The 22612-nt window shown below is 35.2% G+C and overlaps 2 protein-coding genes and 2 non-coding genes across 7 annotated transcripts; 2 read left to right on the forward strand and 2 right to left on the reverse strand.

Moving 5' to 3' along the window:
• The first annotated feature begins 745 nt into the window (after positions 1-745).
• LOC115447570 lies at positions 746-12287 on the forward strand. Of its 4 annotated transcripts, none has more exons than XM_030174709.2 (9): positions 746-969; positions 4248-4404; positions 7141-7286; positions 7828-8037; positions 8302-8439; positions 8746-9061; positions 9352-9393; positions 9660-9738; positions 10420-12287. In XM_030174709.2, exons 2-8 carry the CDS (start codon positions 4257-4259, stop codon positions 9728-9730), a joined length of 1071 nt encoding a protein of 356 aa, XP_030030569.2. In that variant the 5' UTR covers positions 746-969; positions 4248-4256; the 3' UTR covers positions 9731-9738; positions 10420-12287. The 4 variants fall into 4 exon arrangements, with proteins under 4 accessions (XP_030030569.2, XP_037295178.1, XP_037295179.1 ...); XM_030174707.2 differs by lacking the exon at positions 746-969 and adding an exon at positions 2301-2505; XM_037439281.1 differs by lacking the exon at positions 9352-9393 and having other exon boundaries at positions 8746-9123.
• A 46-nt stretch (positions 12288-12333) lies between these two features.
• On the reverse strand, positions 12334-12406 carry Trnav-cac. Its single transcript has one exon. It is a non-coding gene; the product is annotated as a tRNA-Val (tRNA).
• Positions 12407-12598: 192 nt separating this feature from the next.
• Positions 12599-22401, forward strand: LOC115447573 (trimeric intracellular cation channel type 1B.1). Its single transcript, XM_030174714.2, has 7 exons — positions 12599-12857; positions 16356-16512; positions 17717-17889; positions 18377-18476; positions 19527-19647; positions 20788-20955; positions 21483-22401. The coding sequence occupies exons 1-6, from the start codon at positions 12737-12739 to the stop codon at positions 20941-20943; spliced, it is 828 nt and encodes a 275-aa protein (XP_030030574.1). The 5' UTR covers positions 12599-12736; the 3' UTR covers positions 20944-20955; positions 21483-22401.
• On the reverse strand, positions 13546-13617 carry Trnap-cgg. The gene has a single exon. It is a non-coding gene; the product is annotated as a tRNA-Pro (tRNA).
• Positions 22402-22612: the final 211 nt, after the last annotated feature.

The following is a 22612-nucleotide window of genomic DNA, read 5'->3' on the forward strand; positions in this document are numbered from 1 at the left end:
AGCCCGGAGTTTCTTTCTGCCTTTCTTCTTCGGGTAGTCATCACTTAGGTAGCTAGTGAAAGGCTGGTAGGTTAGCTAGGTTAGGGCTCATGTCGTCGCCGGTGAGGATCGCGACGCGTTACCCTTCTATTTCCCCCTACTTGCCAGCCCGAGCTGGTTACTTCGGTTTGTACCTAGTCTTTTGTATAAACTTTATCCCTAATTTAAAATCACCATAGTTATATAAGTGATTTTAATAGTTGTTTAGAAATAATAATTATTCTTATTCTTTGTTTTGACGTATCATAAGTGCAACTTTGTTCGCCTACGTGATAAATAAAGTATTTTATTTTATTTTTATTTTATAATATCATAATCTCAAATCATTGTTATAAGGAGATATGCAGTATATTATTGAATTTGCTCTGTGTAAAATCAAATGTAAAAATATCGAAAAGAATTATAATTAAATTCCTAAAAAGTACTAATACTAAACTATAGTACTAAAAAAACGCAACATTACTAGTACATGCACCAAAGAGAATTATAATATATATGCTAATACATGCTCGGTACAAAAATAAAACACTGCGGTGCATTGGATGCATTCGTTAGTGTTACGGGTGTTATCTTTCCTTGATCTCAGTCAAAATGCAAAATTATATGGGATCCGGAGTACCTAGGATTTAAATGTGGATTATGTTTCTGAATTTCCGGATACATAAGTCTGAAGTTCCGTCTGTCAATTCCACATGTGACAATTGACAGTTATTGACATATGCCTTGCGATTGGCCTTGCGTCAAAATAAATTGAATCTTGTATCGTGATTTTGACTAAAGTTTTCCATCTAGCGTCTGGCGGTCTATTGCCGGCATAGCTTAAAGTTTGCTCTTAATAATTATATTTGTACATGGAATCTTTTGTAGATCATATTTGTAATAATCACTTAAGTGCCACAGTAGAAAATTAAAGAGAATAGTTGCACGAAGGTAAGTATATACAAATCTAACGTAAGTACCTACAAAAGCAATGTGTCTATTGATAAGTTGAAAAGAGCAATTGTTATCAACCCGTTTACCACTAATCGAAAAGATATTTTTAATAAAACAATAAAACAGTATAATTATTTATGTGTAATGTAAACAGATAAAGAGTAAAGATATCATTATGTTGTTTTAATGAAAGTAATACATAAGTGATATCCATTCGCGCAAACCGGCTTACGAGGCTTATAATACCGCCAACTCTATTCATAGTTCATTAGCAGAAACCTAAAAAATAATTTTATTGTAATTATTTTTTTTAGAAATACAGTCTATTAAAAGTAGCTAGCTAGTAATTAAATATATAATATGAAAACCAATTTGCTACTTTATATATTTGTTTATAAAACGATACTGAAATGTAACCATAAATGTAATTATTTCAGTGTTATTTAAAAAAAATGCAGTTAGCTAATGTGATTACAGTAATCTGTTTAAAATAGTATTAAATACTAATGCACAAAGTTATGTGGACATAGCAAGTGCCACCTAACCCAGTTCATTTACTGTTCTCATTTTAAAATCAATTACTATGTATTTAAAGAACAAAATGAAATGTATTTTAATGAAGTACTGTCATTGAAGTTTATAGTGTTTTAATCAGTATCTCAAATACATAACACATTTATATAAATACATAATTTGTACTGATACATTATTACAATATTTTTTTTCTATAAAGAGAAAAACATCACAGTTGATAAAATTATTAAAAAAAAAATAACATTCATTATTTGTAATAACACAATATGATTTTAAAAACTTAATAAAACAAAAGTCAGCATTATGTCATATTTAATTTTAAATTAATCACAAAATTTCTGCAAATCTATTCAAAGTATATAATGATGGTTAAAAGGCTAAATGACTTAGGCAAATTTTATTTTCGAAAAAGTTTAACTATTTTAAAAAACATAGAAAAAAGTGCTGATTTTAAATATCTATGGAACTTAGTGTTCAATCGCAATAAAAACATTTAATTTCCAGTTTATTGCCACCCTTACTGCTAATTAAGTACAAACCAATTATAAATACACTCAATAATATCTATTGTAAATAGTAATAATGATACAGACCATATTACATAGAATCCTAATATATTCAAATTGAGAACATTAGTCCGAGACAAAAGTCCTCAATTGGAAGTTATTTACAGCTAAGTCAAAACATAAACACAATTAATCTTTATTAGACAACACTAATTAGTAGGAATACCTTATACTTATTTAGTAATTAGATAGTGGATATTTGTCTTACTAGCTCCACAGTATCTGCATATGATTGCACTGACCTATGGCCTATGCCGCTGTTTGTTATCACGGTTATAAAGAAGTCAACATGTATTCACTTGGGAACCTGCAGTCGTTACCGCTGTACTAAACTCGGTAGATAGCGTTTGCCTATTTGTAGTTTCATTCGGTGCATGCAATTTGTGAATGATAGTTCAGTGGTTAATCTACTTTTGACATTAAACTTGTGAAGGTAATTATAATGGCTTCTTTGTGTGTATTGGATAGTGAATAAATAGTTATTTATTTAAGTGTACTCTATATATAGAATCTGCACCCACTAATTGAGATAAAGTGTAATATATCATCCTTTTATTGCATTTCCATATTTGAAATTTCTTTACCTATCTTGTTAATGTATGTGGATGTGGGAATTACTGTTTTGATATAGTGAGGCTTTGTTGATTCTTACTTTGTGCTTAATTTTTTTTTAAACTAGTGCAAATGTTAAGTCGTAATATATAAATAACGACTTTATAACTTTGACGGATATCTGTTTCGTAAAAAGTGATCATAAAAAAGTGTGAAATACAAACTTTTCTCTCGTAAATTAATATGAACACAACTGTCTATTCTGTGATAACTTTTGTCTACGTGTTCCCCCGCTCGTTTGGTGTACATTGAAGACCTTAGTGTGTCAAATTCCGAAGTACGCATTTTTTATGATAACACGCAAGTTCACGCATCGTACCGTGGCCCGTGGCTCAATACGTAACAGTGTTGTAATATACGACTTACGGGTAAAGTAAACAAGTTGGACTACTCGAACATTTTCATTTTATAATGAGCAACTGAAAAGAAATAATCTATGCCATTTTCTACATTTTTTTTTATATAAAACCAAGTATATTTCCCTATAAAAAGGGGCGTTGTTAAGTAAATTTATTAATTTATTTTCGCCAAGCTATCTAATTACAAATTTAACTCGCGCCTACGGTATTGTAAAGACTTTTCTCGGACAAAATAACCTGTAGCATTTCTATAGGAGAAAGATATATCAGAATTGGTGCAGTAGTTTCACTCTCCTAACAAAGTTTATGTCCGTCTTAGCCAATGGTAGTGGCATAAGCCATAACTCTATGGAAAATGTATCACGATAACCAGGTCATATCTGATAGATAACTCAATGGGCCTAAATAGTTGCATATCGATTCGGTTGGACGTTGGCCGGCGGCCGGCGCGCCGCAACGTGTCGGGTCTACGCTGTCACGTGATCCGTGTTTGCTACATGATTGATTTACCGGGTTAATTTAGAGGAAAATAGTCATTATGCTAATTGGCGTAAAATCTATGTTGATGCATAATATGAAATGATTCATAGTTCGAAATATGAAATGCTGCGTAAAAAAGGCGCGAATATCTGTACCGACACGAGCTATTTTTATATACCTACTAATACTAATCTGGCTTTTAATCCTTTCGCCGGTAATGCTAATTACACGGCTATATTAGGTTTTGCCTTTTCTAACGTTACTATAGACTTAATAAAACTTTCGCAATCAATTCTCATAACAAACTATTTTCCCATACAAAAAAGTTACGTCGTTAGCTGTATTACACAATATCAGTCTATGTAAGAATGTCAGTGCGAAATTTTGACAAATGGTTTGGCAAATATTATTCAATGTTGACGAAAGGGTTAAATCATAACGATTAAGTACCTGCTACCTGACCTTTAGGTTCAGTTCAATATAATTTTCATACAATACATATTATGTACATAAATATTTACATTCAAACCTGTTGCACGAGTATTGAAAAAATATAAAGCTACCAAAAAATCCTGAAACACCAATCACCAGTATTTAATACGCATTACCGTAAATAAAATCTAGTTTCATACTCATTAGTATGAATAATCGAATCATATTTTCAAAGCACGCTTTGCGGTGCGATGCGACAGGAAGCGCATACTAACTTGTCCATCTATTCCAGATTCCAGATATGGAGTTGGTGAGTCTAGCCGGAGAGCTGCTGCAAACTGCTGCAGAACACGCAGCAAGCTACCGGGCGGGACAAACTGCGCTGCGGTATTTGGACAAAACGCTGTGGGTGTTGGAAAATAGTGCGCGATGGGCGGTGCCGACGCCCTGTGAGTATTAAATACAAATAATAAATATAAAATTAAATAAACTGCTTAAATGTCGAGGTAGTGGTCTGGTTGCTACTGTTCAAGGACAACCTCTTGATGGACATATTACCATAAAACTAAACCCCAGGAAAAAACACTCTAAAAACAAAGTAAATTACCAATTAACCCTGTATTACCGTTACCTAACTCCTGTGTGCACTTTCATGCCATAAAATACTTTTTGTTAAAGTTTAAAAATGTTCAGATAAGTGTATGATGTGGAGGATTTGTTTAGAAATAAGTACGAAAAGTTAGTGCGAATAACCTTAATGTTTATAATATATCTATAAATTATGCCGCGAATATATAAGAGTAATGTAGCTTCCCATTAGTGAAGGAATATTCAAAATTGGTTCAATAATTCCAGAGATTAGCCTTTACTAACCTGCAAATTCTTCCTCTTTATAATATTAGTAAGTTCAGAGGGTCCTATGCCGTCTACGGGGGTATATCCGTCTTTTTGTAAATACCGTCGTTCTAATTTAAGGACAGGTTTGATAGCCGTATAGTAGTGGTGAAGCGTCCATATAACCCGATTCCCGCCGGCTTCCCTTTCGTAATTTATGTACAATATAATTATTATTAGAATCGATAAGCAGACCGCATTTAAGAATATTAGTACCTATATGTTGTGTCGGGTTCCCTTTTGGAACATTTAATCTTTCGCCACTGTTACACAAATGTTCGTGACTATTCTTCTGTACTCCTCTAGTATCCCAATAAATGGCTAGGTCCTAACAGTGGCATTTCATTCGATTCCTGCCGGCTTCCCTTTTGAAATTTATATCAAATCTAATTATATTTGAACGATTTGCACCTTCATGCATATTAGTAGTACATAGGTATTACTAGTATGCATGTTCAATATAGATGACAACATATAGATGTTGTGGTTCGCTTTCGGAAACTTTTACTTTTCGCCACTGGGCCATAGGGAATTACGTATTTATACTTTTTGAATATTGTCTTTCGTTTAATAGGCATAGGGTTATGGTTCACCGTGGTCCTGTGCCATAGCAATTTAAAAAAAATAAAAATATTTTATGTCTATAATTGCAGACAGCTTATGCCTGTAAACAGATTACAAAGTATAAGTTAAGGCCCTTGAGTAATGAGCCGTATGTCCTTGACCCAAAGTGTACGGCGAAGTTAACGACGGAGATTACAGTTTTCTCAATGCTAGCCAATTATTGTAATTATGGCTGGACAATTGACGTTTTGACGCATTACTGTCAAGTCAAAGTAAATTATCCTTTATCTATTTTTGTACAGGGTTGATTTTGTAATGGCGAAATAATTATAATTGCGTGTTTTTCGTAATAAATGTACGTAACGGAAATACTATTACAAAATTTTCCATCTTATTTTGTTTTTTTTCTGTTTGAATACATTTATTGTATGAAATAATATATAGAATGAATTTCAGACTCAGAGCTGATACTGAGAAGAAAACCCAGTATCACGGGATTCAAACTGCAGACCTCAGAGTTGTCGTGCACGCACGCGTGAAATAGAATATTGCCAATGAGGCATTCTTCTTGAATATTGAACATATAATAATATAATCCATCATTCAATTACAACCAGCGCAGTAAATGTAAACGATGCGGCATTTGTGGTAAAATTTGCTTAATTTTGAAAGTTTATAATCATAATAAAAATGAAACACCTATGATGTTATCTTTTCACCTCAAACACGGGTAAACATAAAATGAATCACAAATCTGTGTCATTGTAATTGATTCATGTTGGTAATCTCACTAAGATTGACACAGTAACGTTTTATTCAGAACAGGCTATAATATGCACGATAATTTAATGATTTCTTAAGTTTACGCGAATGTTAGACATTTAAATTAAACTATTTTACGAATTTTATCACGGTTTTAATATGAAATTATATATTAAAACCGCGATAAAATTTGTAAAATAGTTTAATTTAAATGCACGATAGTTTGTACTTCACTGCGTCCGTGGCGTAACAACAGCAGTGCAAAAGTCTCGGGTTCTATCTCCGTGTCGGGTAAATTGATATGAGGTTTTTCTACTCATTATCAGTTCGGAGTCTGGAGTTTGTGCCCGAAATGACGATAGGCTCACTCCCTATTCGTCTCGGGAAGGAATACTCAGGGCGCAAAATGAGTGACTACTAAAGCCTCTGCCTACGCCTTCGGGGAATAAAGTACGGTGTTTGTTTAAACGTATCTTTCGTAAATTATAGATGTGAAATTTTGTGACGATTTTTGGTCGTTTGGATGTTTGTTAGAAGTAAATGCAAACGACGGTGGACGGATTTGGATGAAATAGCACACCGATAGACCAAGTTCTAATATAGGGTAGTTTTTATCCTGTCAAAAGTCTTAGGTACCGGGAAAGAAAGAAAACACATAGTCTGAGATGTTTTTAAACATACTCCTTGAAGACTGTGATTTTTTTTTATAAATACGTGCGTGAATAAGTCACTCCGCTGTGCATGATAGTAAACGGAGTAAGGTCCAGAATGAGTGTTTACAAGAGATGATTATCCCCCGGCAGTCGACACAATTATGCCGGCCTGTGTGAACCGGATATACACAGGGTGATCCCGGAACACGACACACTTACGTGGGCCACTGTCGCGGGTGTAACACTTTGTATACAGTGATATGTACCACTGGTAATCAATTGGTAAGGTAATATGTTTTTAATTTGTTTTAGTGGACGAAAGGCCGCAACCAGAGCTAGTACGGCCTCTGCCGTGGATCTTCTTTCTTTCCCTGTTGGTCACACTGCGGCTCACCAGAGAGGCGATATCACTCATCAACTTGATCATGGGTAAACCGCCTCTCACGTCCGCGGATGTGGTAAGTACATTATTATGAAACTTCGCAAATTAGTGTAGAAAGTAAACTCAGTAAATAGAAAGAATTGAAGGTACAGTCATGGCGCCGTATTTCGTCTACGAGGGAATATCACCCTTATTGTAATTACGAGCGTTTTACTCGAAGAACGGCTTTGTAGGCCGTATAGATAAATAAGTGTTTTTATTGTTTTACTCTTTTACCTATACGGCTTTCGAAGCTGTCTTTCGATTAGAACACCGGTAATTACAGAAAGACGAATTAATACTCCAGTAAACGGGCCACTGAAAATATTCAAGCCGAACTGCTGGACCGATACTTAGAATTCTCGCATTAAAATGAAATTAATCAAAGAACGAACTAAATGGGTACATATATCTACTACTACTCTTCTAATGAGTATTGGGGCTTGGGAGTTATCAACACACTAAAAACTAGACTAGCTGAATAGTATTAGACTTTAGTATTTTTTTTTCTTGTCCGAATGTGATCCGATTTGCAGTGTCAGAATAAAAAAGATTTTTTCTCTGCTCCCTGTCCGCAGGTGATATTCATCCAAGGCAAGCGTCGGTACCTGCGCACGCTGAAGTACCTCGGCTGCCGGCAGATGCGCGCGCGCACCAGCGGCGGACACGTGCCAGAGCCGTGGTACCAACGCCTGCAGTCCCTGTTCGAGTTTACTATGTGTTTCCGGAATTCAAGGCAATACGGCAACAACAACACCACCAGTGTGAGCAACAATGATGAAGTTATGGTAAGATCAAAATTTGTTTCAAGTCATGTTGAGCCACCAATTTTCATTTATTTCTGGATTAAGGTTCGCAGGACCAAATGTTCCTAATCTCGAAAATCAGTTTAAACTTTAAATATAAATAGAAAATGTTTTATTTGTGTACTCTCTCTAACTTATTTATTTGTGTTGTGTGTATTTTATAAATATAATTTTGAATCTGTCACAATGGTATTTTATAATTTTAATCTGGTAACACTGACAGAATCAGTAAAAAAATGATTCCAGGTAGTGCAGCGCAGTAACGGCGACCGCGAGGAGGCGAGTGTTGCGCCCTCTGCAAGCGTGGAGTCCACAATGGAGCGACTCATCGAAAGGATGATGGTGGACTTAGATGCGGATTCTGACGAGGACTCCGGTTTCGCGGTACGTAATAAGCTCATATCTAAATAGTATACCCTGACCACGAAAATAAAAACCCTCATCAATTTGTGGTAAAATATGGAACAGTAATGTCTTGTACTGACAAAGTTCATTTTAAAACCAAAAAGCAAAAATGGCGTCCTTAAGCAGGTTTTTTATTTTCCTGATCAAGGTACAGAATTGTGGCGTTATTTTTTACAAACTGAATGCCACTCACAGCCAGACTATATTGAAAATTTTTAGTGATTCCCTGTGCTGATCTATTTCATAAAGAAATCAAAATGAACTAACCGTATTTTATAATTTTAGCTAACAGAGACGGGCGCAACGAGCGACAAATCAGGAAACACAATAAATTCGGAACAGGACGTAATAAATCAAAATGACGCTGCACACAACCCCGAACCAACACCAGAAACACAAATACCAACTGACAAAGATTCTAACGAAACCACATTTGCGCCCATTAAAAATGGCAGCTCCACTCCACATGAACCGAGTCCTGCGAAAGAAGAAAACAACGTAGAAACCAAACAAGAAATCTCACCTAAACAGGAATTGCTCAATTTCATACAAAACGAAATTTCACACAACGTCCAACGAACTCCGAAGAACACGAAAATTGGTAGGAAACTAAAGCTTTGGTCTGTTACAAAGAGATTTTTCAAACATAAATCCAAAAAAATGGTATGTTGTGTGCATAGATTGCCTCAAATAGATATCGCATAAAAATGGCACTAATAATAGAAAAGACCAATGACGGATGCGCTTTTTAGTGCGTGCTCGAAACAGCCAATCAGATTGCTTTATTTTACAATTGCGATTTGGGGAATTCGAAATTTAAAAAACATTATGCGGTATTTATTTGAGGTAATCTGTGGTTTTCCGCCATATTAACGTACGTTTAATTTTCAGCCAATGGACGAACGGTAAAGAGTGTGCCCAGCAAAAATAAAGGTATTAGAAACAATCTGCACATAAAGCAGTATTATAGTAATCATTTTATTGTATTGAGGCAATGCCACAGCATGAGTAATGTATGCATAATTTAGATTGGTGTTGGACAATTTGCCCTTTTATACATCTGTAAAACAGTGTCTTGTTATATTATTGGCTTGATGTACGCATGGACCTTTTAGTATGACAGAATGAATTGAAAATAAGTTACATGTAGCGAAAATCATGTAAATAAAAAATAAATAATTATATTTTATTGGTCACAGGAAGCTCCAACAAAAGGCGAGACACAGGCGCGCCCGTAGCGAGGGTCGCATCCGGCAACAGCTCTTTTTAAACAAAAAGGTATTTAAATATTTTAAACAAGACAGTATGAGAAGTTTTTTTTTCTCCTAACGGTATACAAGCTACTCCATGGTTAATGACTACATGGCCCGAAAAAGGGAATGTGGATAAGTTGGGGAAAAAGAGAGGGGGAAGGAGGTGGTTCCAAAATCAAAATACTTTCTATATTTGATTTCGTATAGATTCCCCTATATAACAGCATATGGTTCGATGAAGGTCTTCTGTGAAACCTGCGTCAACACTAGTTAAGAAATGAGACAGTAATTAATATATCTAATATTGCAATGTGCAGTAGGGGGCGCGTAGTGGGGATATGGCTCCATCTCTTTCTTTTACATGTAAATTCAAATGTTAATTAATGACGTCACGTGCGCGTATTCATCATTTTTCATATTGTTTTGACACTTACCCCCTTCTAACGAAATTCAAAGACATATCTTATTGATTTTACCAGATTTTTACCATTATTTTTGTGTTATAAATGTAATACGTAAATATTTAGTAAACGTAAATAAAGGAAGTATTCAATAGGGTATTTATCTATTTATCCTCCTCTCTAGGGTAAATACCCTGTTAATAGAAAGGAATAGAGGATACTCTACCACAAGTTGCGAAAGCCATGAACCAGAGAACTGAAAAAGGCTAATATAGATATATTTACAGTATTCCTTTTCTTTTCAGGTACCGAAATGCTATCCAGTAACAAGAAATGAATCGAATTTACGTACGACGCTCATATCATTGTCGTGTAACGCAAATAAACAATAAGCAATTACAATACGCAATAATATTTACAACACATTGTTCTTGGCTATGAAATAATTTATATAACGGCACGATATAGCTTTTATATTGCATTTTATCCTTGTAAAGCCTTGTTTACATGACGCGAATTATTCTCGTGACAATTTGCGGACAAATTCCGTGGCGATGAAGTAAGAAAAAAAATGAATGGAACAAGTCTCCATGACGCGAATTATTCTGATAACCATTTGCGGCAAGTCGCGTGGTGGTGAAGTAAGAAACAAAATGAATAGAGAAGGCTTCCGTGCCTTAAATGCATAATCTTTATATATGCTTTTTAATGTTATTAAGTTTCATAATTTATATGTCTTAGCCCATAGGTTAGCCCTAGGGATTTTCTGGATATGTCTTCTATCTTCCTTTTTTATTTTCTTTTTTATTACTTTCATTAATTCGCGCCATGTGGACAGGAACGAATTGAAAAAATGTTTTGCCGGCTAAATGATTACAGTTAAGACTGGTGTCCGTCGAATATCGTATATTTATTGTAAGTTTAAAACTAAGTGCTATTAACAATATTGTACTAAATATCTCAATAATATGATTAAATTACCAGTGTTAGGTCTTATGTTCCTAATTATTTATATACTAAAATACTCGGTAAAAATATTTGTTTATTTTTTTTTAATTGTTATTTTTTTATAAAATGTTTGGAATGACCTTATGTAATTGCGGGACTTATTTATATTTATGGAATATAACTGTCCTTCCAAATTATTTAATATTTATGGACTTACCATGAAATTAAAAATGACACTGTAATAGGCTATTTGACAGTATGCAAATATGACATATTTGTTGCCATAGCGTTTAAAAGCAATATGCAATAATAAACTGGCACCTCGTGATTGTTAATGGTTTCGATTGGCGAAATTTGCAATGACGTCACACGTTGGTCAAACCTGCATTATATTGTGTTTACAGACGTGTGACGTCATGTCACTGAATCAACGCGACAACAATCGTTTTGATAGTTTATCCAGTGTATTTCGTAATTATTTTTTTTAAAATGAATACCTTTAAAAATTAACATTATTTTTGGGGACATAGACACGGCTAAATACTGTGAGATGATTTCCAGAAACTAGTCAAATAGCCTATTGTGTGTATAAATTTCCAAATTAAGAATAAAATATCCCTTTGATGATGTATATAACGGGAGCTGAGCAGTCATATTTACATAGTGATTAAAATTTGTTATTATCATAAGTTTAAGTATAATGAGCTGTTTTTAAATAGTTTTAAGAGGTTTAACATGCGTAAAATAAAGTCACAAATAATAGCTTTTGGATGCTAAATTGTTTGTAATTAAGTTAAATTGGCATTAAGATCTAAGACGTATTTTTACTAATTCGTAAAAGCTTCGTTTGCTGTAGCAAATATTTGTCATAAGTTTCTTTTTTCCTAAGTATATTCTGGTTGTATAAGACGTTCTTTCTCTAAGTTATTTGTATTTATTTACAAGCATTATTTCATTCGAAAAGTTCGCGAACATTGCCGCTTCTGTTCAATTCGCTGGCATTTCGAGATTTGTTGAAATTTTATTACGAAACGCGTGTACACCAATGAAATTGTTCCACGCTCTATTTCCCAAAGATTTGGCTGTGTACGGATCGAACAAAATAAAAGACTGAAATTATGCAAGCCTTTCCTATTTTAACCTTTAACCCTAAGAAATGATGTCCGACTTTAGGTCTATTTTACATACGTTTGATTTATGCGTTGCTAATATAATTTTATATAAATCGGTTGTTTCATTTATTTAAACTGAGAAAAAAAAATAAAAAAAAGTGTTTCCGCCCGGGATCGAACCGGGGACCTTGTGCGTGTGAAGCACACGTGATAACCGCTACACTACGGAAACTTGACAGTTGATGGCGAAATTGTATGTCTAGTTAAATATTATACTGGCCACTTATATTTTCTTATATATTGAAACAAGCCGAACAATCATAGCAACTGGCTTTACTGTTCCGTTCTGTCTATAAAATAACAATGCACGTGGTCTGTTAGTTACGACCAAAATAATCAAAAAAACACTCAATCGGCTCGGTCCAAGTGTCCGCATCCCAGTCTCGCGGCTACATCGCCCGCGGATAGTCGCGGACGCGCGTCACCGTATACAGTTATTGTCGGTGTTTAGTTGTGCCATAAATTATTTAAAAATCCGTCGATATTCTTAAAAACCAACACGATGGATCCCGAAGCATTTTTGGACCTGGCCAACCAGGTCATTAAGTTGAAAATGTACCCGTATTTCGACATAGCACATTCTCTATTATGCGCTCTTGCAGTCAGGGAAGATTTGGGAGCCGGTGAGTGTATTTATAATTTATTTTTAAATGACACCCGCCAAAAATGTCCACGGACGTCACACTTCCGCATCCTGTATTTAATAAATCACGGCGAAAGGTAATTTGTAGCTCGAAATGTGCTAAAATAAAGACACCTATTACAGTTTAAAAATAGATTGTTCCCTGCGGCACCATCAACCACTGTGGTAATAATACCTATTGCTATTGGAAATTAAAAATATCGCAATTCTATCGTCAAAAATTATTAAGCCCACTTATTTGATGCTATTTTCAGAAGTAAATGGTCTTTAGGTATTGTATTCTGCATTATGTAGATCGAAGATAAACGCTGCATTGTGACATATATGTATATAACTTATCACGTTATCTGTGTTATCACACACTGAACGACATGATAGGTGCTAATTATTTAGCTGAATTTCACAAATATTTTGTGTTTAATAAAAAATACCATTTTCGTGAGGTTATATTATTACAGCTGGATTTCATAATATAGAAACTGTTCGTGGTTGTTGATAAGATATTTCACCAAGCGTTTCTGCCATATTTGTATAGATGGCGCTGATCCTAAAAAGAGAATTACAATATTCATTCTAGAAAAGTTTTCAAGTGGTAGGCAATGGTAAAATTATCCTCTCCACGTATATAGAGATGGCATAAAAGAAGTATTCGAAAAAAATATACATTCGGGCTCGTCCGGGATTTGAACCCGGGACCTCTCGCACCCGAAGCGAGAATCATACCCCTAGACCAACGAGCCACATGAGCTCATGTTGAAATTTTAAATCACAATCCTTAATATAAATATTAAATACAAAAAATGAATTTAATATTTTTGAGGTATTTTTTTATAGCAGAAAATAATTACTGTTTTGTTACCTTTGCATTCATTAATTACAAGACGAAAAGTTGCTTCGTGAAGAGTGTAAATCAGTCTTATAACGTTTTCAGGCATTTGTAATTAATCATTAAACTGCTCGAATGTGCCTGTTGACGAACTGTATACAAGCAAGAAGCCACTATATTTTACGTGTTGGTACTTATTATATAGGTAGTGTAGGTACTTTTACTGAAAGTTAATTAGTTTAAAATTTTATCGAACACAGACCACATAAACACATGCCACTTACAGCTACGCTTCTAAGAAAATAAATATCGATGACAGTCAGGACAGAAAGTGACACCCACAAGTCACAATTAAATAACCACGTGGCTAGAACTTTTCGTGGAACATAGCGTCGAGCACTCGCAGAAAAGTTTCATTAGTTTCCTATCTTTTTGGGTAATCCTACTTAGTATTATTTATATTGCTATAGGTAGGCAAGGATATTAACATGCATAATCACCTACTTAGATAGGTATTTTTAGACTGACTGCGCTCCGCTCTTATGCCATTACAATAAGTGGTGGGTTATAAATTGCAGTTGAATTGCAAAATAAATCATTTTTAATAAGGAAATCCTACGGGCAGATGGTTGCGACTACTGACTTGGCGCTAAAAGGTTAGGATTGTGATAAGATTTAAATTTTGAAAATGGCGGCGACAATGTAACCGCCGTTTTCAAAAATCGAACCCGATCGCTTTTTTCGAGCTATCTCAAAAATGAGCCAATTAGAACCAGGTTTTTTGACATGCTTACAAATTAGTTATTTTGAATGGTTCATTCTCGAAATCGGATTGTAGATTGAGATTGGATCGTTTATTGAAAACGGCTGTAAGTCTCTATACACGAAACGTAGGTGCCATATTTATCAATAGGCCCTATAGGCCGCGGTCTAGGAAGCGAAGTTGTTGCAATAGGCGATTTGCATACAGGGCGATAAAAACTAAGTGGCAATACTTAGAAAAAATATAAATTCGGCACTGCGCAACGTAACGTCTTATTAAAATTTAGATAAATATAAAAATGATTTGATAGCCTCATAATAAATACAGTCATAGCAATTCCCTGACGTTATCATTTCTTGAATGCTGATTTCAGTTTTGTGGATAATAAGTGAGGTGGTAAAGGATATAAATTATGAACACGAATCATTGCTCGAGCGGCGATACATAGACAATTTAAAACTGCATCGCCAAAATCTATCGTTATAATGCATTTTTTATTGATATACTTACAATCAGAACATTAAGTTTCATTTATAGTGGACTAGCGATCCGCCCCGGCTTCGCACGGGTGCAATGCTGACTATAATGGATGTTATTATTATAGACTAGCTTCCGCTCGCAGCTTCGCCCGCGTGGATTTCGGACTTCAAAAATGGAGGAGGTGCTCAATTTGTCGGGATGTTTTTTTAAGTATGGTGGTATGCAGGTGGTCCGATTGTCCTGTCAGGGTCTGATGATGGGATCCTGGTGAAATCGAAGGAAGCTTATAGCATGATTCAGTATTCACGCGTGATGGCTTATTATTAGCGTATTTCATGTATTACTTTGGTGTTTCTATACCGATTTCTATGAATCTTTTTTAAGGAATATTTAATAATGTTAACTTTTTTAATTAGGGATGACTGAGAGTGTTATAAATGTAAGAGTAGACAAATATAATGAGAAAGCTTCGAACTGCTAAGCTATCGGGAGTTACACGTGTTATTGTGAGTCAACCATAAAAGATAGACATATGCTGTCGTGGGATATTTTTTACATAATTTTAAGGAGAACATTTCCGTCATACATGATTTCTACGTAGCTTTAACCATTAAGGTTGCACACGCGACGGAAGCTTAAAAAATTGAGTAACTTCTCCCGTTTTCCCAACATTTCCCTTCACTGCTCTGCTCCTATTAATTGTAGCGTGATGAAAAGTATACTATAACCAGCACAGGAGTATGACAAATAATTGTACCAAGTTTCGTTAAATTCCGTCGAGTAGTTTTTGTTTCTATAACGGTTATACAGACAGACAGACAGACAGACAGACAGACAGACAGACAGACAGAAAGGCAGACAGACAGACAGACAAAAATTTTACTAATTGCATTTTTGGCATCAGTATCGATCCCTAATCACCCCCTGATAGTTATTTTGGAAATATATTTCATGTACAGAATTGACCTCTACAGATTTATTATAAGTATAGAAGATAGATAGAAGATATGTATAGATATAAACCTTCCTCTTGAATCACTCTATCTATTAAAAAATACCGCATCAAAATCCTCTGCGTAGTTTTAAAGATTTAAGCACACATAGGGACAGAGAAAGCGACTTATACTATGTATAAGTTTATAAGACTGTTTTATACTATGTAGTGATACCTACAGACGAGACGTGTATCTGGATTTTAACAACGCTGAGAACACTGATCTAAATGACTAGCATTCATAAAAGACCTCTACCGCCAGATTGGATCTTTATTGACGTCATACCAAAATGTTTTCTCAAAATAGTTTCAATTGACCCCAATCTGTTTTATACACTGCTTTTATTGCAATTATCGTTCTAAGGCAGTTGAGTCTCTTATGAACGGTAATTTCACAAGATTTATGTATTAACAGGCGCTCAAGCTTTCTCCCGCAAGCACCCTCTGTCGTGCTGGCTGTCCACGATGCTGGTGATCTTCGCGGGCGGCATGGTGGTCAACGGCCTGCTGGGAGAGCCGATACTGGCGCCGCTCAAGAACACGCCGCAACTCGTCATCGGAACTGTTACCTGGTAATGGATCCATGTATCATGAAGATTCTGACAACTTAGTTTAATAATAGCAGCCCTGTATTATTTACTGTCCCATTGATGGGCACAGGCTTCCCCTACTACTGAGACGGATTAGGCCTTAGTCCACCACGCTGGCCTAGTGCGGATTGGTAGATTTCACATAAACTCAAAATTCTTATAGAGAACTTTTCACGTATGCAGATGTTTTCGTTCATCGTTAAAGCAAGCGATAATTCACGAAGAATACTCACATCATTTTAGATAAGTCAAAGGTGTGTGCTCTTGGGTTCCGAACCTGCAGACATTCGTCTCTTCAGTCCGTTTCACAACCACCTGGGCTATGGCCGTTTAGTTTAATAATTTAAATTTAATTGCATAACGTAGAGTTACCTGCTATGACTAAACGCACGGAACCTTCAAATTTCTTATTTACACACAAGTCCAATCCTTCCGAAAGTTCTAATAGTACCTATCGTGGATATGAGGAACTGAGGAACTTTATGTCTTCAGTATCGCGTCAATACAATAAATGTATCACGGTGCAAGGGTCCAATCCGCAGTTTCTTCATGGGTGGAATTGTTTATGCATAAACATAAAACAGCATAGGGTGACGGCTCGGTACGTTGTAAAATTGGCACAGGATATTTTTCGCTTTGAAATTTCATCATAGCTTTGTTTACATTTCGTTCAGAGTTCAATGGCCCAGAGTGTATTGATAGCAGAAATAGTGTATGCTTAACTCCTCGTACATTTTGCTACGGATACGGCGAATTACGATATTAAATGTAAACTAAAAGACCAATGTTCGATACCTCGACAATTTTAAAGAAAGAAAGATATATTTATTGCTGACATTAAAACAGAAAACAAAAAGGGAACGGTTATATAATAAGTATTTATGTTTTCTTAAGATTACTTACAATAAAAAAAAAATACCAGCAACGGCACCTCTCATTCAGTTGTATGCAGCTGTACCACGTTAGTACTGCAGCGCTGATTTCCGATGAGAGGCCCAAGCGGCGTGCGGACGCAGTCTGTTTATACATATAATAATTCGTGACAACTTTTTATTATTAAGACTAAAATGAATAATTACTAGAAAAATGGGATGCGTAGATTGATTAATAACATAAACAATATACTAATATATTTTAACTTTACATAGATGCTATTAGATTTATCGTAACTATAATATTTGTACAGGTACATAGTATTCTACACACCATTCGACGTGGGGTATAAGGTAGCGAAGTTTCTACCAGTCAAAGTTGTCGCATCTGCCATGAAAGAGATCTATCGCGCCAAGAAAGTGTACGACGGAGTCAGCCACGCCGCCAAGCTCTATCCTAACGCTTACGTTATTATGATCATTGTTGGTAAGTTATCTTGTTTTTTACTAGCCTATTAAGTCGACAGATGGTCAAACGTATCCAAGGGGTCTTGAAGATGGTAGAATATCCTATACATCTTATATACATATTCGTTGGAAAATAAACCGTTAATTGTCTAATGTTTACGTTTATGCAAACAGGCATTCTCATGAAAAAAATTAGTACCTATTTTATGCAACTTGAATATAGGGAATGCCATAGTTCTGTACCAATGACTTTAGATAAGGTATTAAACGCACCGCTAGCGCTTACAAAATTTAAAAGAGGATTTAAGCAGTAGCAGCCTTAGTTAATGCGAAGCTCGAAGGTTTACGAGGGCTTTTTAACCAATTGCCGAAGAAGGGTCATGAATTTCCTTTATGCCCCCTGCAAGCGCGAGGCTCTCGGCGGGGGCCCCATTCGCCATTCCTTAAACCCTCCAACGTTTTAATATAAATCCTCCCATGACTTAAAAAAATATTTTCCGTTCCAGGTACCCTAAAGGGTAACGGTGCCGGATTCACCAAGTTGGTCGAGCGGCTGATCCGCGGCGCTTGGACTCCCACCGCCATGGAGACCATGCAGCCGAGCTTGTGAGTATAAAGAAAACTTAGCATTTATAATTATATCGAAGGTTGTGAAGCTAATTGAATAAACGTCACTTTATTTCGAAATATTGAAACTAGGTTCAAAAGTAACAGAAAAGCTTATTAGCCTTAGCCTTAGCCTTAAGCTAATTAGCCTTTAAAGTCAATAGTATGAATTCGGAACCACGTTTCGTAGCTCCATTTTCCCCTAATAACTGAACACTCCTTTACAAGCTCGTAATCCCTATTTTTCACAAGTTAATTGAATTTATAATATGGAATAAAACATGAAGTGTTGAACGCCTTTGACGAGTTTAACCACAATATAATCCAAAACGTGAGGCAATAAAGGCGTTATCTCAACATTGAAGACATTTTACGAGAATTTCGTGCACACAAAGATTAATGATATCAAACGCACCTGCATTAATTTTTCTGGTAAAAATCTGGCGGTTGACGTATCTGGCAAAGTGCCATGTAATCGCAAGCGCCGAGACATTCAAAAATTTGTATTATGTCAGAGTTTGTGGAAATATTGATTGTTTTAAAAAATCTTTTCGACTCGGAACCGACATGTCCGGCAAAACGCCAAATATTTTTAGGTCTCAGATAACTATTGATGTGTTGTTGACTTCTTTGTATTGCCGTTAAGCAACTGAAAGACTAAACACATAATGCTTTTCTTAAAAATACAATTTAAAATATTTCAGGATGCCAAAATTCCGCTGACATTTCAGCTTACAAATAATTCTGCTAAAGCGATTGTTTCAGAATAACCATGACAAGTTTATAGCTGAAGCAGCAAACATTAATATATTTCATAAATATAGAGGCCGTCATAGGCTCAACAATTACAGAATATTCTACTTTATAATAGGTATATGGCATATTTCGTTTACAATTGCAAGCAGTAGTAGCAAATATTTATGTTCCTCATATAATACTTAGATTTGATAATGTTTACAAAATATATCTAAGTAATGTTCAGCAGTGGACATCCTGCGGCTGATGAAAATGAATGTCTAATCATATAACTATTTTTATTCATCTTTCCAGCTACACCAAGGCGTCCCTGGTCGCGTCCGTTATATTCGTGTTGGACAAGAAGACCGACCTCATCTCCGCGCCGCACGCTCTCGTCTACTTCGGCATTGTCATCTTCTTCGTGTACTTTAAGGTACATATTCCTTCAATATATTACCTGCCAGACGAGTTAAATAACAAGCTAGGTACTTTTGATGGTCCTGCGAGGGTTGCGGTTGCATGCACTTGCGCACCCTGCGACCTTCGATATTAAGGAGTGATAGTCGATAGGACGGTTTATACCAGCGAGTCCGGCAGAATTCCGTAAACAGATTATCCAGTGTTAAAAAAGCGTACTTTTGATGGTGTCGTTCCGTTCAAACAAACTCTGCAGCTTTATATATTAGTATATAGATTTGCGAGAATGAATGTATTAAAACTAACAAAAAGAAAGATACAATATTTCGTAAAAACTTTTTCGTTATATACATTTATTTAGACAAATATTCTGGAAACGTTATTGAATACGTAGTCATGTGTGTTGACGGTCGCAATAATTATAAGTATCCGTGTATATTTTATTTTTAGATGTAACCAGATCAATAGAGATAATAGAATTACTAACGTACTGTACTCAGTAGATGCTTGAAAGCGTCAAATGTATTATTGTGTGAAACATATTCTGTTAGGTTGTTAAATATATTATAACAACTATCAATTATAATATAAGAAATAATATATATATATAGCGTCATGCCTTTTCCCTTTTTAGGAGTAAGGAGAGTTGTAAGACACCCACATTTCGACACCTATATTACGTTTCGTGTGATAGTGACTCCATTTATAGGCCACAGTTTTAGTTTCCAGTTTCATACTGAGTTGAAAACCCAAGACTTCAGCGTGATAGTCCTAGCGCACTTGTAATACAAACTACGCCAGCCAGGCAGCCCTTATGAATAAAATAATGCAGATAGAAAAAACCCTAATTATTAATAGTAGCTTGGATATCGCATTTTAGTATGCAAAGTGCAGGGGGACAAATTACTTATCAAATAGCGGAACCTCGTCCCCCTCACCTAATGTGAACCAAACCAAAATATTATAACCAATTCACATTCCAATTATACCACATATATTAAAATCCGTGATAAATAATGAAATTATATATAATTTCATAAACGAACTATGACTTTTAACCGACTTCAAATAAAGAAGAAGGTTTGCACTTCGACATGCATGTTGGTATGGTTGTTACCTCAGTTCTGGGTAATTTTCTTCTTATTTTATTCCACAGCTTTCTTCCATTTTGCTGGGTATCCATGACCCCTTCGTGCCGTTCGAGAATCTGTTCTGCGCATTGTTCCTCGGAGGCATTTGGGACTCGCTGGCCAAGCTCCTCGGCAAAGGACAGCCCAAGGAAGAGACGAAGGATGCCAAGAAAACTAATTAATGTTCATCACGTGTGAGTATAAGATTAATATAAGCAGATTTTGTAGTAAATAATAAAATAATAATTAATTTAAACCATAGAGAGTACTTAAAAAGAGTAGGGATAATATTCAGGATCACACTACCAATTTTGCATTCAAGTTCTATACTTTGGAAAATATAAAAATTAAGTCATGTACACTCTCACTCACGCCTTTAATACCCTAAGAGGTGCACCCACTTTCAGCCGTACAAAAAAATAACATCATCGATATATAGGTATATGTACTGCGTACTAGATCTGGCGTTCCGAACACTCATTGTGTTCAACTGAAGTGTACTGCAATCCGGTATTGGTTGCCATACAACTTATACTCTATAAAGCGCTATAGCACTGCACGTTTAAAGTTTGGTTAGACGACGGTTGATGGTATAGCGCTGAAGCGAACTTTAGTAACTCCAGATTTTGAACAGATAGTTTATATGGACGTACGTGTCTATAGAATATACGTCAATGGAATATGGATAACATATTTATATATGTATTATTTTTTTCTCCAGTTTGCGACATCTACGCCACGCGATCAACTGACACCGACAATATAAATGGCGACAGCACCTGCAAGGGGTATATAAAAAATAAAAAAAAAACACGAAAAAAATAGTAAAACCCTGAAATCCTTAAAAAAATGGCACAACGACCAAAGTTATCATTTTCATTAGTATTAAGATTGCCTAGTTGTAATGTTAATTAAGACGCATGTTATATGTTTGAGTAGTTCCTAAAATCCTGATTTGCCAAATATTTGTGATACATTATAATTAATGTGACATTTCTATGCCAAAACCCTTGGTTTGTACTTAAGAATGAGTATTAATTTCTTTTATAGTAATGATATGCTTATCAGCTGTGTTATGTGTGAAAAAAAAGAAAACCATCGAGCATTGTAATTACATTTTATTTTAGTTTTAAGATTTTATCGAAACGACTATCGACTATTTCCGACTTCCTTTTAAACAACGGGTTAGATAAATCTCTATTGAACATTTTTCTAACTTTCTGCAATATTATAGCAATAATTAGAATTAAGACATGATAGATTTCTTGTTAGCCAAATATTTAAATGACATGTTCATATAGATTTTATGATATACCTTATTTCAACGTTAGCATATATTTACACAACTTTGACAATGTTAATGAATACTATTATATTATATATAAAATTTATTGAAACGTCTGTCTGATTCGCATGGGTGCTAGCGATGAGGAACACACGTTTCGTGAAATTTGGATTTTAATTGTTCAACATCACATAATAATGTTATAATAATTTATTACTTGTCTTGCATAATATTTCCGCTTGAAACCACTGACCGAGTCGCACGGGTGCAAGCGACGAGGCTCACTGCGTTTCATAATTTTATTAATTCAATTGATTGGGTATGACAAAGGAAGGAATTAAATTGTTTTTATTTATTTGCTTATTTCATTTACAACAAAATCTACCTAGTGTCTTTAATACTGATAAGATATCACATTTTCTATGAATCCCCTTAGTTTGGTTCATGAAATTTAGGTATATTATGTTTCCGTATTGTCAACCAGTCTTAGTATCTCAGTATCTCACGAAATTTATGTGCATTCGGAGATTTGCCAGAGGTCCAATACTGTCAAATACAATCATCCT

This window comes from Manduca sexta, chromosome 16 (assembly GCF_014839805.1).
Source record: "Manduca sexta isolate Smith_Timp_Sample1 chromosome 16, JHU_Msex_v1.0, whole genome shotgun sequence".
In the NCBI taxonomy this organism is placed as follows: domain Eukaryota; kingdom Metazoa; phylum Arthropoda; class Insecta; order Lepidoptera; family Sphingidae; genus Manduca; species Manduca sexta.